The following is a 13,890-nucleotide window of genomic DNA, read 5'->3' on the forward strand; positions in this document are numbered from 1 at the left end:
ATGGTGATAGTGGGATGAAGGAAGAAGAACTCTGCAGTTACAAAGCCATTTCCAGTGATCTCTCAACAAGGCTATGAAGTAGTTAGGGCTGAATGTATTACCTCCATTTTTAAGAGGAAATATGTGAGCCTAGCAGGGGACAGGGGGCTTGAACAAAGGCTTAGCCACCACCCAGAAAGAGAGGAGCTGAACCTGAACCCGGGTCTCCTGACCATACAATGTCACTCCCACTACCTTTATTTCGAGTGGCTCCACCAAGACACAACAAAGGGGGGAGGGGCAGTTAACACGGTTGTCAAAGGAACATTCTCGTGTGATGTAGAGACTGGTTGCTTCCAGATATGACTCACCAGGACTGACAAAAATGACAGGTGGACAAACTTATTCCACAGCCACAGAGAAGTTTACCACAGTCCCCTGGACTCTAAGGAGATGTGTTATGAAATATAATGGATTTTTTAAAATATTAAAGAGACAACATGTTTAGGTAACGATCGCTGCTGTGGTGTCCACTTGTCTCTGGGAGTTGGCCTTCTCGGAACCAGAGAGTGGTTGTAAGGGAAGGGGCCATGGGCCAGAATGTGACCAGAAGGAATACTAACTAAGGAAATCATACTCTGCACAGCACACAGAGCAGACCCTTCAGAAATGCTTGCAAACTCAATTCAAATGGGATGACCTCATGAGCAAAGAGCCTCTCCTTGGTAAAAAGGGAAGCAAACTGGATCCCTGTCCAGGGCTTTTCTCAGCTCTCTTGGTGAGAGGGAGTCCAGGGGCCAAAGAAAGGGCCCTCGTGAGCTCCCAGCATCACACCAATGTGCAGAGCTAGTCCTAAGGAAGCCTTACCACCAGCCACCCACGAACAAACCATGGAGATGCTCCGGGGAAGGTCGGAACTGGGAGGGGTCCATGGATGCTCTTCCCAGGTCCTGGCACCTTGCGGGCAGTCGCTGCTCTGACTCATCATTTTAGGCACTTTCTCCCTCAGACCAACTGATTAGCAATAGAAATAAACTTCGGATGACTCAGTCAAACTTTTCTTTGAGTCCTCAAGTGTTATATGCCCGCTGGCTCCATGATAAAGCACAGAGGAAATGATGACAATGGATTTCCAGGAAAGTTCACCGTGAAAAAGGAAGCATGCGAGGAAATGTGCGCAATGAAAACAGCATCGCTCCTGTTGCAGGAATAAGCTCCAGCCCACGCCGCCCCCAAACCACTGGACTTACTATCCATGGCATGAAGGTATTCCATGTGAATGGCCCCCGCTCCGGTAGCCGCTGCAGAAGGAATGATGTCTGCGTAGGGGCTGCGCTGGCCTGCCAACAGGGCCATCTGGTGGTGATAATACTCGGCGGGGCTGACCCCTGCATGGGGGGCTGCAAGAGAGCAACGTGTCACGTGTGGTTATCGATCAAGAGTCAAGAAAAGCAGCGATGTCAAGACCCTCCAACCAGACCAAGTCTGCAAGCAGTCCCAACAGTAAAACCTCAGGCCTTCCCAGACTCCACCTTGAAGTGCTGATCTCCTTACCTAGGCAGGACCAGAGGGCATCAGAAAACAGGTGTTTGCTAGGTACATTCAGAGGGAATGGTTAGCAAACACCAGAGAGCAAACTACTTCTTAAGAAATTAAAGCAGATAAGGATGGAGTGATGCTGATGACTTCACTAATCTAATCATTAAAGCAGGCCCAGCCCAAAGCAACACTTAGCTAAGGGGTGTATGCAAGATTCTCTTTGCTGTTGTTTCATGGGTCAGTCATGTCTGACTCTCCGTGACCCCATTTGGGGTTTTCTTGCCAAAGATACTGAAGCGTTTTGCCATTTCCTTCTCTGGCTCATTTTTACAGATGAGGAAACTGAGGCAAACAATATAAAGTGACTTGCCCAGGGTCACACAGCCTGTAAGTATCTGAGGCTGGATTTGAATTCTGGTCTTTCTGACTCCAGACCTAACACTTTATCCACTGTGCCACCTAGCTCCTAGTACTATTTGTTACGTGAAACTAAAGACAAATTAAAAAAATAATAATAATTCTTTTCAGTGCAGGAAAAAAGTAAGCTCATTGAGAGCCGGGGTTATTAATTCTTGTTTTAATATCCCTAGCACCCAGCTCAAAGCTGAGACATACTAGAGACTTTACAAAACTATTGAGAATTCAGTTGTTTTCCATTCATGCAGCTATCAAGATTTTACCATAATAAGATCTGGCCATACCCTTGAGGGTATCTCTTTGAATTATGTCACATAGAAAAATGTCACAAGAAAATCTTGCCACAAGCACACAGACTCACTCATCCTCTCATAGCCCTATGGGTAAATGTGTACATATGTAGACATCTCCATCCCAAATGTTCACTATTTGTGTCCAACCTGTGGCACAGCCTTCTGAGCTCGTACTGGTCTGATCAGACACAGTTGGACACACTAAACCTTTACCCCAACATTGTGATGTCGCTTTGGGTCTTCTTCAGGAACAAAAGACAAACAATACAACATATGTACATAATATGTGCATATGTCTATATGTACATAGCATATATATATAAACAGACAAAATATCTGTGTATTTATGTATATATCTCACTTCCAGCAAATGTGACAGAAAGCCGATGTGAAGGATATATCCGGAAATGCCCTTCTGTTTCTGTAGCTCCTATAATGGCATCTCCCTTGTTGCTTAAACCTTTTCACATAGATGTGATATTTCATAAAAGAACAACCCTTAGATGGATGCAGACCAGACAGGAATATCTCCATTTTACAGATTAGGAAACTGAGCTGTAGCCCCACTTTCTCCCTCATAGAGCAATTGTGGAGATCAAAGGGCATGAGATCCAGAAAGTGTTGGCAGATACAAAGTGCTATAAGGATATAAGCTCATATTTCAGCCTATTTCTGCTGCCTTTCTAGAAGGGATCAAGAGTCAGGCTTGCCCATCTCTTTATCTCTCTCTTTGCTTTGGTCCAAAATTTGGGCAATAGGAAAGTGGCAAGGTTGAAAGGTTGAAAAAAAGGCTGAAAAAAATCCCCATGCACATAGCTGCCCAAAATAAAAATTTCTAAGTGCCTACAGTGTGCCAGACCCCATGCTAACTATTAGTGCTTCAGAATCCTGCCCTCCCAAAGCTTGTATTCTACAGGGAGGATGCAGCATGTTCACAATCTGAAGCATCAGAGTGAGTAAATCACAGACCTAAGCGGGTGACATCGAGCTTTGGGGGAATGCCGTGACTTCATGTCAAGGGACAGTCTGTGTCTCCCAGTGAGAGTCACTGAATATTCTCCCCAGTTGTGAACTCTATCCTAAGGCAATTCTTTGATCTGAAATTAAAATCACTGGGAAGGATGAGGGAAAGGCAGAAGGAAGAAATTCAAACAAAATAACCCCCAGCCCAAAAAGCCCTCTTGCTTTAGCTCCTTGTGGAAAATTCCTTCCATGTCTGAGATGAACACAATCAGCCCCAGCCTTCGCTAACAAGCAAGAACATATGTTTGCCAAAGGAGGACGGAGTAGCTCATTATCTCAAGCCACTGGTTTGAAAGTTTCTTCCCGCAGTAGACGACCAGAGGATCTTTCCAGACACACTTAAAATACTTCCTGAGTTTTCTGACATAAGTGTCTGGGCTAACTAACAATAACACTGGCTCCCTGGCCTGGGAGAAACCCACAGCAGCCCCATAAAGGCCCGCAGGGAGAACACAAGAGATAAACGACATTTGTATGAGGAGGAACTGCCATTGGAATGGATTTTTTTTTTCCAAGATCCACAAAAATACAGTGATTTCCTTAGCAATAGTCAAGTTATTGAGATTTTAATGTCTGGGGTCGATGGGATAGTAAATAACTTGGAATGTTTTCAAGTGATCATTGAGAGAAAAATCCAGATGCATCGTGTCCCTGTGAACACAGTCACTGGACAAGAATATGCTAAAAGCTGACCATATATGTCAACACTGGGCTACGTTCCAAGCATGCAAAAGCCCACACCCTGTCATCAGAGGTGCCCATTCTAATGGTGGCAACAACCTAAAATATATGTATGCTCCATAATAGTGCTGAACAGAAGGAAGTTCCAGAGGAAGGTGTCAGCCACAGTGAGGTGGGGACCAGGAAAGGCCTCTCACAGGAGCTGACCTTGGAGCTGAGCCTTGAAAGGAGCCCAGGGAGCCAGAGGGCAAAGAAAAGGAAGGGGAGCATTCCAGGTAGGAGGGCAGTCAATGCAAAAAAAGAGCAGTGGGAGGCCACACCAAGAAGCCTAGCATTAGAAGGCCAGAGAAAGAAGCAAGGCTGAAGAAGACTGGAGAGGTAAGAAAACAAAGCCAAAGCGTAGCTCAGACGTGATCCTGGAGGTGGTGGGGAGCCCTTGGTATTTACTGAGCATAGAGATCAGATATGTGCTTTGTAAAGATATCTTTGGCAGCTGAGTAGAAGAAGGACTGGAATGGAGAAAGACTTCAGGGAGGGAGCTAATAAGAGGTCTATTGCAATAGTTGGGCATGAGGTGATGGGGACCTGCATCCAGGGGGTAAAAGCATCATCCAAAAGAAGGTGGAGTGGACCAGAGAGGTGCTTGAGGTAGAAACAACAAGTTTTGGTTTGGGTGGAAGTAATAGAGTGAAGAGTTGCTTGGGATGTCCATGTTGATAACAATGATGATGACAGAACCTGGGTGGTGGTGCTTGGAATGGTGATAAGAAAGCAGAGAAGTGGCAAGAACTTGGAGGGGAGAGGGAATGAATTCTGGTAGGAACACACTAAATTTGAACTATCTATTGGACATCTAGTTCAAGGGATTGAAGAGGTAACAGATGATGGGAGATGGGAGATTAGAGAGAGGTTAGGGCTGGATGTATCAATAAGAGAATTATTTGCATAGACGTGATCATGGAAACAAGGGGAGCTGGGGCAGCCAGGTAGCACAACGAGTAAGAGCACTGGCTCCAGTGTTAAGAAGACCTGGAGATCAAATCCTGGGCTCAGACACTTAGCACCCACCCAGAAACACCTGGGAATGTAACCTTGAGCAAGTTACTTAATGCCAATTGCTTAGGGGCAGCCAGGTGGCTCAGCGAGTAAGAGCACTGGCTCCAGTGTCGGGATGACCTGGATCAAATTCAGGCTCAGATACTCAGCACCACACCCAGAAATAATAACTGGCCATGTAACCTTGAGCAAGTTATTTAACCCCAATTGCTTAAAAAAAAAAAGAAACAAGGGGAGCTAATAAGACTGAATGAGAGGGAATAGAAAGAGACAAGAAGAGGGTCTATGAGAGCCTTGAGGGCCTCCCATGATTAGTGTTTGTGACATGAGTGAAGAACCAGCAGGGAGACTGAAAAAGGGAGGTTAGAGAGGTAAGAGGAGAACCAGGACCAGGAGAAATGCCATGAAAACCAATAGAGGACCAGGTCTTGAGAAGATAGTCACTGATAGGGTCAGAGAAGTCAAGAAAGATGAGCGGTAGAAAAAGGTCAGGAGAAAAAGGCCAAGTAACTGGAGAATACTGGTTAGTTTGGAGACACTGTTTTGGGTTGAATGGTAAGGTTAGAAGTCAGACCATAGAGAGTTAGAAAGAGAGGGAGGGGAAAGGAAGCAGAGTCACTAATTGTATGGTCTTTTCAAGGAATTTAGTCACCAAAGGCTGGAGAGTTCTAGAAAGATAACTAGCGGGAATGAATGGTTCAAGATTCAAACATATTTGTAGGTACCAGGGAAGGAGCTAAGTTCAAATCTATTGTCAGACACTTATTGGTTGTATGACCCTGGGGAGTCATCTTAAGCTCTGTTTGCCTCAGTTCCCTAATTTCTAAAATGGAGATAATAATAAGCACCTAGTTATCTACCCTGATTATTGTGAAGATCAAATGAAATCATATTTGTTAGTCCAATGCCTAGCCCTTAAGGGTTTATACAAATATTAGTTATTATATTAGATTATTATTATGAGATTATATTAGATGATGATGATGATGGTGGTGATGATGATGATGATGGTGGTGTTGATGAATGATGGTGGTAGTGATGATAAGGGGTAGAGTCGGGATGATAGGGGAGGCAATCCTTTGTAGGAGATAGGATGGAATGGAATCACTTGTGCTTGTAGAGGGTTAACCTTGGCAAAGTCAAGAGCCACTTCTTCATGGGAGACAAGGCTGAAGGAGGAGAGAGTGGCAGAAGGCAATACCTGGGAGATGTAAGAGAAGGAGGAGTGGAGAAGAGGGGGCTCTCTTCTAGCTCTTCCTGCATTTTCTATGCATGGAAACCATGGTAGGTTCCAAGAGAATAATAATGATAGTAGCCAATATTTATAGACTAGGTTCAATCTTTAAAGTGATCTACATGTTTCCTCATTCCGATACCCCAATTAGGTCAGTACTGCCAGGATAACTATGTATATTTTCTAAATGGAGAAATTAAGGTTCAGTTTGGTAAAGTGACTTGCTCCAAGCCACATGTGTAGCCAGTGTCAGAGGTGAGACTTAAACTGAAGTCCAGAGTGTTTTTGGCTACCCCAGAGGGCCACTTCACTCTTTTATCCTGAGTTTTCTTCCTCCAAAAGCAATGATTTAGTCCATTCCTCCCATTTAACTTATAGATCTTCTGTGGGGACCAAGTCCCAGAGAAGTCAGAGGATATGAGACATTGAGCCAGAAGGGGTCCAAGAGTTCAGTGATTCTAGCCATAGGTAGATTTCAGTGGGTATGTGAACTCAGATGAGGGAAAATAATCTTCACTTTGTACCAACCTCTAACTGAAATCTGCCATTTCTTTCAATTATTTAAAAACAAGATTCTGAGAGGGGGGCTGTAGGTTGCACCAGATCACCAAAAGGATTGATTACACAATAAAAGGTTACAAACCTCTGATCTGAAGCCAGCCCTTTAGTTTTACAGATGGCATTACTGCAGCACAGAAAGGTCAAATAACTTGCCTATGGCCACACAGTTTTGAAGGGTCAGAGGGGGGATCTGAACCCAGAGCCTCTGAATACCAGACATGGTATTCACTTTCTAGGCCACCTGATGACGCCAAACTCGCTAACCTCAAAGGCTTTCTACGAGGCTTAGATAAAATAATCCATGTGAGACTGAGAAAACTAAGCTATTCTAATTTTATTATTTATTAGCTAAGTGCCTGGGAGGCAGGGAAGCAGCCTAGGTTGGCCATCAAAGTGCTGCTATACAATTAAATCCATTTCATTCCTAACCCATATAATTAAAGTAGGGGAAGGGCAAAAAGGACCGTGATTTACACCAGCCTTGAGGGGAAATTCACCAAATCTGGAAGTGTTGTGGTTTCCCTGGCCCCGGTCCTACATTCCCCTCAGCTACTCTGTCTCCCCTTCTCTTGTTTGTGGATGTAATAATGATCAGAGCTTCCTTTCCTGGTGTCTCCTGATTCTCTTCCCTGTCCTCCCATCCCCTTGACAGCTGAAGTCGACCATGGGAAACTCAAGTATCCAAGGGAGCCAGGAAAAGAACTGCACTTTCTCCTCCCAACGTGGGATTGTGCTGTGGCACAGCCGAGGAGCTGACCTTGAAGTCAGGCCCCCCTGTGACACACTCTGGCTGAGAAGCGCAGGAGAAGGTGTTTCTTCTCTTACTGCCCCAGTGAGACTCTCCAGCAACGACCAAGTGGAGGAGGGGAGGGGAGATCCCTTTACCAGGAGGTCCTTATCACAATGAAATCATAGTTCTTGTCCAAAGTAAATAACATGATGTGGACTCTGCTTCAAACTCATCTCTGCTTGGGCAATATTTTTTTACCTGCTTCATCTCTCAAGGTGAAGGGCTATTAGGCGTATAGGCTACATCTCCAGCCTGTGCCCCCACTCTCCAAAAAGATGGGCTGCCCCTGGGAGGTAGTGAAACTAAGAATTTTAGGTCACTATTCTGTGAGGGTCTGGGCCACTCCATTTGGGCTCATGGAAGAGTTAATGTGGAAGGTAAGGTCATCCTGTGTAGGGTGGGGAGAGGGGAACAGAAGAAGGAAGGGTGGGAAGGGAGGGAGGGAGGGAGAGAAGGGGGGAAGGAGGATGTAAATGCTTCTAGACAATGTATGAGATGAGATGATGCTAAAAAGGAAGTGTATTTTGATTGGCTTGGAAAGTTGAAGAAAATCAGTCTCTCACTCGGGGATTTGGATTAAAACTAGCAAACCAATTGGGAATCCAGAATTCTAAATAGAAGGCCAGCGTCACGAAGCAGTCCTAGCCAAATCCCTGCAAGGAAGTCCCTGAAAACTTTGTAAAGCTGGAAGCTTTGGACTTACCATCAGCAATGGTAAGAGTGACCCTGTAATAGCAATGGCTAATGTCAGAATCCACAACGGGCAGTAAAGACAAATGAGATGCACAAAAGGAGAATTTCCTCAAGACTCTATAAATGGAGAAATGAGTTTTTCATTATCAGGAACTGTGAGTGCCCTTTGGCCATATGGGTTCTCTCTAAGCTGGAGCCTACTTTCCCCTAAACTATGTAGTCACTTGGGGGAGAATGCAAACAGACTTCTGATGATGATGTTTTACTTTACCATGACTTTTGTCATAGCTTCTCAATATATATCTCTTAGAGAAAGGTTACATGTTAATTTGCATGAGGAGATGCCTGGCATAAAGTAGGTGCAGAATAAATGCTTGTTGATTGTTGTTTGATGGGCAAGGAAACATAATTTTTTTATTTAAAAATAGATGTGATTCACTATTAAATAAACACAAACACATCCTCCAAATATGCAAGGATCCAGAGAAGCCCTTGACCTCCAGTCTGGGTATAGGCATCTTTAAATGACTCATCATGCTCCTTATGACAAATGCAAAATGATGTTAAAAAGGAAAGAAAGAGGGAGGGAGGGAAGGAGGGAGGGAAAGAAGGGATAAAGGGAAGGAGGAAAGAAGGGAAGGAGGGAGGAGGGAAGAATATAGACTTGATAAGTGCTTATGAGAGCCAGATGCTCTACCAAGCACTGGGACTACAAACACAAGCCAAAAAGACAGTCCTTACTCTGGAGGAGCTTACATTCTCACAGGGGAAGGGTTACCAGAGAAGCTTGCAGTCCAGGAAGAGGAGATGACATATTGATATCCTTGTTGGTCACAGACTCACCATCAGTGGGGCTGAGGCCCCGGGCTGCTGAGATCATAGACAGAGATGGGCTGCTGTGCAGGGAGCGGATGTAGTCCATGTAAGGGTTGATGTACGGATGCGGGGGGCTGAAAGGTGACTCAGAAGTGGCGGCCGGGTTTCTGTGTGGGGAGATTCTAATGAAGGGCAGGTCAGAATATGTTGGGCTACTTGATAAAGCAGAAGGCCTGGAATAAAAAGAAAGAGAAACATTATGATATACAGTAAGTAGAGGATTGTATCAGGGAAAACATTATTAACATAAAAGTTCTGGGGAAGTTCAGGCATCCACACTTGGTAGTACAAGCCCCCAGAGTCACTGCAGGAACCGCAGGCTGGCTCCTGCACTTTCACTTCAGGAAAGAGAACTGACCCATGGGACATCCCATGATTTGGTTCAGAAACCAGAATAGGTGAGAACAAGCATGACAGCATGTGTGTCCCCACACCTCACCACAGACCAGGACAAAAGGGAATCCCAGTTAAAGATCTCAGGAAACAAAGATGCCATTCTTTGCTCCATTGTCCATTCCTCTTGACCCCACAGTATGTTTAAGTCCCAAGTCTGATCTCTGAAGAACGGTTCTCATCCTTTGCCCTCTGGAGAGAATTGGGAGGGGGAGGTGAAGACTGGCTGCTTAGAATTGATGCTGAATTCTTAGCGCTCGTAATATGTGAGAGTCAAACACCCCAAAGGGAAGGTCTCTGCCCTGAGCCTCCTGTTATGTGAGAGAGGTCCAGAAGGCCAGGCTTTATCCTGGTCCAGGAATTGAGGAAAAATGAGGACAGGAATTGAGGAAAGATGCACATGGCCTGCCTGTGACCAGAGCAAGAGCTTCCTGCGTCACCATCCTAGGGAATAAAGTTGGCCCCACAGAGCTGGGGTTCACTACACTGAATATACATTTTTTTGTTTTCCCCTGATGGTGCTGCAATCTGTGTAATTTCCTGCAGGCATGAGTTGTTTTATTTTCTTTCTTTTAATGCTGTTCCCTGATTAGCTGCTTTCTGCAAGCAATCAGTAACCCAGCGTTTGGGGCCTGGCTAGTGGGAAAATAATGGGGCGCTCTGGATCATGCCAAGGTCCCGATGATAATGAGTTCAGGCAGGAGTTTATGATCTCACTTGATGAGAATAACTAGCTTCTCCTGAAAACATCTTTTCTTACAGCTTTTTGATGAGAGCAACAGACCTGAGCCCCTTCTCCAGTGTTTGCCCATAGAAGCAGGCCTGGAGTCACCAGATAGATCAGACAAAGGTGTCTCCAAGGGCCCACTTGCCCAGAGCCACATTCCTTCTTTTATGAGAGGCAGCTATGGAGTCTCTGGGCAAATGATCTATGTGGCCTGCCTGGGACTGGCTCAATGCTTTTGGGGTCCACTGACTTCCCCATGAACCAAGGGTGGCTCCCATGAACCAAGACTGAGAGGGAAGGGGAAATTGCTATGAAGGCATGGGTTGAAGAATGAACAGAAGAACAAGGTGAGGTGGGGGTAGCTTTTATCCAACTCCAAACCTCCAATCCCACTTCAAAGACCAAAAGAATGCAGAGCTCACCAAAACCTGGCAGGAAGTAATCTTAGGGAAAAGCCAGTCCCATGGAGGCCTCAGCTTAGCAACCATAACGAATGGAAACCCACACTGGTTTGTCCACTTCCCCTCCACTTTTGAAAAGGGTTTGTGGCATGGGGTGAGAGGATATCTACACACTCTTATTCTTCTGTGTTACATCTCCATGCATACGTTTCTCTGTATCTCTGTCTAGAGCTCTGTCTCTGTCTCCCTGTCTCTTTCCCTGGATCTCCATCTCTGTCTCAGTGTATTTCTTTGTGTGTCTTTCTGTTTCTTCCTTCTTATGAATCTCTACGAGTCAAATACTTCTGCTTGTGATAGTTACAGTTTGGCAGCAAAGGAGAGGCCAGATACACAAATGACTCTTTAGAGCTGAGAATAACGAAAACCATCCCTGGAAAGCAGGTATCGCCAACTCCTCTGAAAGTATCTTGAATGGCCGAGTGGAGTGTTTAATACTGGAGAGAAGATGAGAGAAGCTGATTTATAATGGGAAGGGATTCCAACTTACCCTGGCCACCCCCATCTCATGTAAAGGCATATTCATCCAGTCATTAAAAATAAGAACTGGCACAGAAACTGAAATCTACTCACAATCCTGGCATTTGATTCACAATGAAATTTACCTGGTGACAGAAACACATTTTTACAGGGCGTAGTAAAGCTCTGACTCATGCTTATCTGTGAGAAGCCCCAAAAAGTCCCCTGGAGAGATGTTGTGGGTCAGTGCTGAGATCCGTGACCAAGCTCTCTTGGCTAGCTTAAAGGAAAAGCATAATGTTGACTTCTTCAAATCTGTCATAGAAATAATAGAAATCATCATCAAGAGTAATTTTGCTCAGTTCTGTCTGATTCTTCATGACTCCATTTGGGGTTTTCTTGCCAAAGATACTGGCTTGCCATTTCCTTCTTCAACTCGTTTTACAGATGAGGAAACTGAGGCAAACAGGGTTGTGACTTGCCCAGGGTCACACAGCGAGGACGTGTCTAAGGCTAAGTTTGAACACAGGTCTTCTGGACTCCAGGCTCAGAGGTTTAGCCACTGTGCTACCTTCATTATGATAATAGCTGGCTTTATTTATAGAAATATAAGTTTTGTAAAGACTTTACATCTGTTATCTTATTTTACTTTCACAATAACCCTGTGAGGAAGGCACTATTATTATCCTATCATACAAGTGAGGAAACAGAGGTTGAGCAAGGTCAAATGAATTTCTCCAGGTCCCACAGAAAGTAAATATCTGACTTAGGCTTAGAGCAAGTATCCGTGAGTTCACAACCAAAGCTTCTGACTCTGCTTCCCCTCTTCCTCCTCTCCCTCTTCCACCTCCTCTTCAGTGTGCAGCAGCAGCAGCAGTAGTAGTAGTAGTAATAGTAATAGTGGTAGTAGTAGTAGTAGTAGTAGTGGTAGTAGTAGCAGCAGCAGCAGCAGCAGCAACAGCAGCAGCAGCAGATAAATTAAGGATGTTCCTAATCCCAGCACTTCTTGCAAATTCTATTGCTGAGTAAAGCCTTTTCAGAAACTCCCTAAAGCAACATTGAAGGTCTGTTTTCTGCAGGCTGACATGCACATAATTCTCTCTGAGTTCTTCCACATCTAAGGTAATAAATGTTCAGTTTTTTTTTAACTTTTTGGTGAATTTATTATCAATTGCTAAGTAGTAAGAAAGGGAAAGAAGGAAGGAGGGAGGTAGAAAAAGAGAGGGAAGAAGGGAGTAGAGAAGAAAGGGAAGGAGGGATAGAGAGAGGAAAGAGTAAGGGAAGGAAATAGGAAAGGAATGAAAGAGAAGGAGAAAGGGAGGGGTAGAGGGAAAGAAGGGAGAGAGGGAAGGTAGAAGGGAAGGAGAGAGGAAGGTATGGAATGAAGAAAGGAGGGAGGGGAAGAAAGAGGGAGAGACAGCAGCAAGCATTTCATTTTTTTTCCCAGAAGTCAATTTATGTTCAGTGCTAGGGGTAAGTGTCCCCCAGAGTGGTGACCAGAGCAGCAGAGAAGACTGGGGTCAAGGAAGGAGGTATGGGGTGGACAGGACTAGCAGGGGCAGCTGCAAGGCCTCTGAGACAACATGAGTGACAGGCAACTTTATAAGACCATTATAAACCAGAACTGGTAAATATTTGACAAGCCTTTAAAAGGTCTGCTCTTGTACCTGGGGGTCCTGCAGTCGGGGAACAAATAAAGAATTGCTCTGTTTTGTCATCTTGGGTCAGCAAAGAAAAAAAAAGGATCATAAATCTATCTAGGACTGGAGGAAGTAATGAAGGTCATCCATTCCTCTTCCTGCATTTTACAAAGAAATGGAGGCACAGAGGTGGCACTAGCAGCAGGAGCAGCAGCTACAGGGACTTCCCCTAGCCCCACAGTTTCTAAGGGGAAAAGGTGTTTTTGAACTGAAGCCTTGGGCATCAAAGCCCAGCATGCCTTCCATTCCGCATAGCCCTGCAAGCCTGGCCTATGGGCCACAGGATCTGGAGTAAGCAAGTGAATCTCCCTGAGACTCAGTTATGATTCCTCACTTACAAAACAGGAGATTCTCACTAAATGACCACCTCTCCAGCCCTTCCAGCACTAACTCGATGGTTTCATATAGAGTTTCCATCTTTGAACATAATTAGGCACTTGATGGATTTTTAGACAAAATCCACCCTTGGAGTCCTTTTGGGAGAGCACTGCATTCTGGCTCCAAAGTGGTTGGTTTCTTCTCTCTGTGACGGAGGCATGGACCAGGTGTAGTTCTCTTGGCAGGTAATGGCTTCCTTTTCCTATACTGGGGATCTTCAAACAGAGGCGCACTTTACTGGAGATTCTTGTCCATGTAGGGCTTGGAACAGATGCCCTCTCTGTGTCCTTCTGTCCGGGAGATTCTTCAATGACTTAAAGCCCTAATCAAGGGGTCTCCAGGGAAGATAGGGCTTGGGTTGGCAAAAAAGAAAGGCCCTTCTCTGTGATGTAGCAGAGAAAATCATTTCTAGGTAATAGATATTTTCTTACTGAAAACATAATGTCTGGAGTTGTTTTGTTTTTGTTTAAACAAAAGCAAAAATTCTTGGTACTTAAGGAAACAACACAAATGATCATGGGAGATATACTTCCTGCTTTTTCACCAGAAAGTTATCCTATGGGATGAGGGTCACCAAACTCCAGGGGTCAGGATCCAAAGTAAATGACTACAAGGAAGTCCACTGACTGCTAG

The 13,890-nt window shown here is 44.8% G+C and overlaps 1 protein-coding gene across 2 annotated transcripts in view; it reads right to left on the bottom strand.

Moving 5' to 3' along the window:
- GLI3 (GLI family zinc finger 3) overlaps positions 1–13,890 on the bottom strand; it is a 286,634-nt gene that overhangs the window by 79,972 nt on the left and 192,772 nt on the right. For both annotated transcript variants that reach the window (XM_069084396.1, XM_069084397.1), the window contains 2 exons: positions 9,110–9,315; positions 1,230–1,379 (listed from right to left, as the gene is read on the bottom strand). In XM_069084396.1, coding sequence (XP_068940497.1) covers positions 1,230–1,379; positions 9,110–9,315 — 356 coding nt within the window. The remainder of the gene's footprint in view (positions 1–1,229; positions 1,380–9,109; positions 9,316–13,890) is intronic.

The sequence above is a fragment of the Petaurus breviceps genome, unplaced genomic scaffold, assembly GCF_028583685.1.
Source record: "Petaurus breviceps papuanus isolate PSGF00001 unplaced genomic scaffold, PetGlider_PUasm1.0 174, whole genome shotgun sequence".
Lineage (NCBI taxonomy): Eukaryota > Metazoa > Chordata > Mammalia > Diprotodontia > Petauridae > Petaurus > Petaurus breviceps.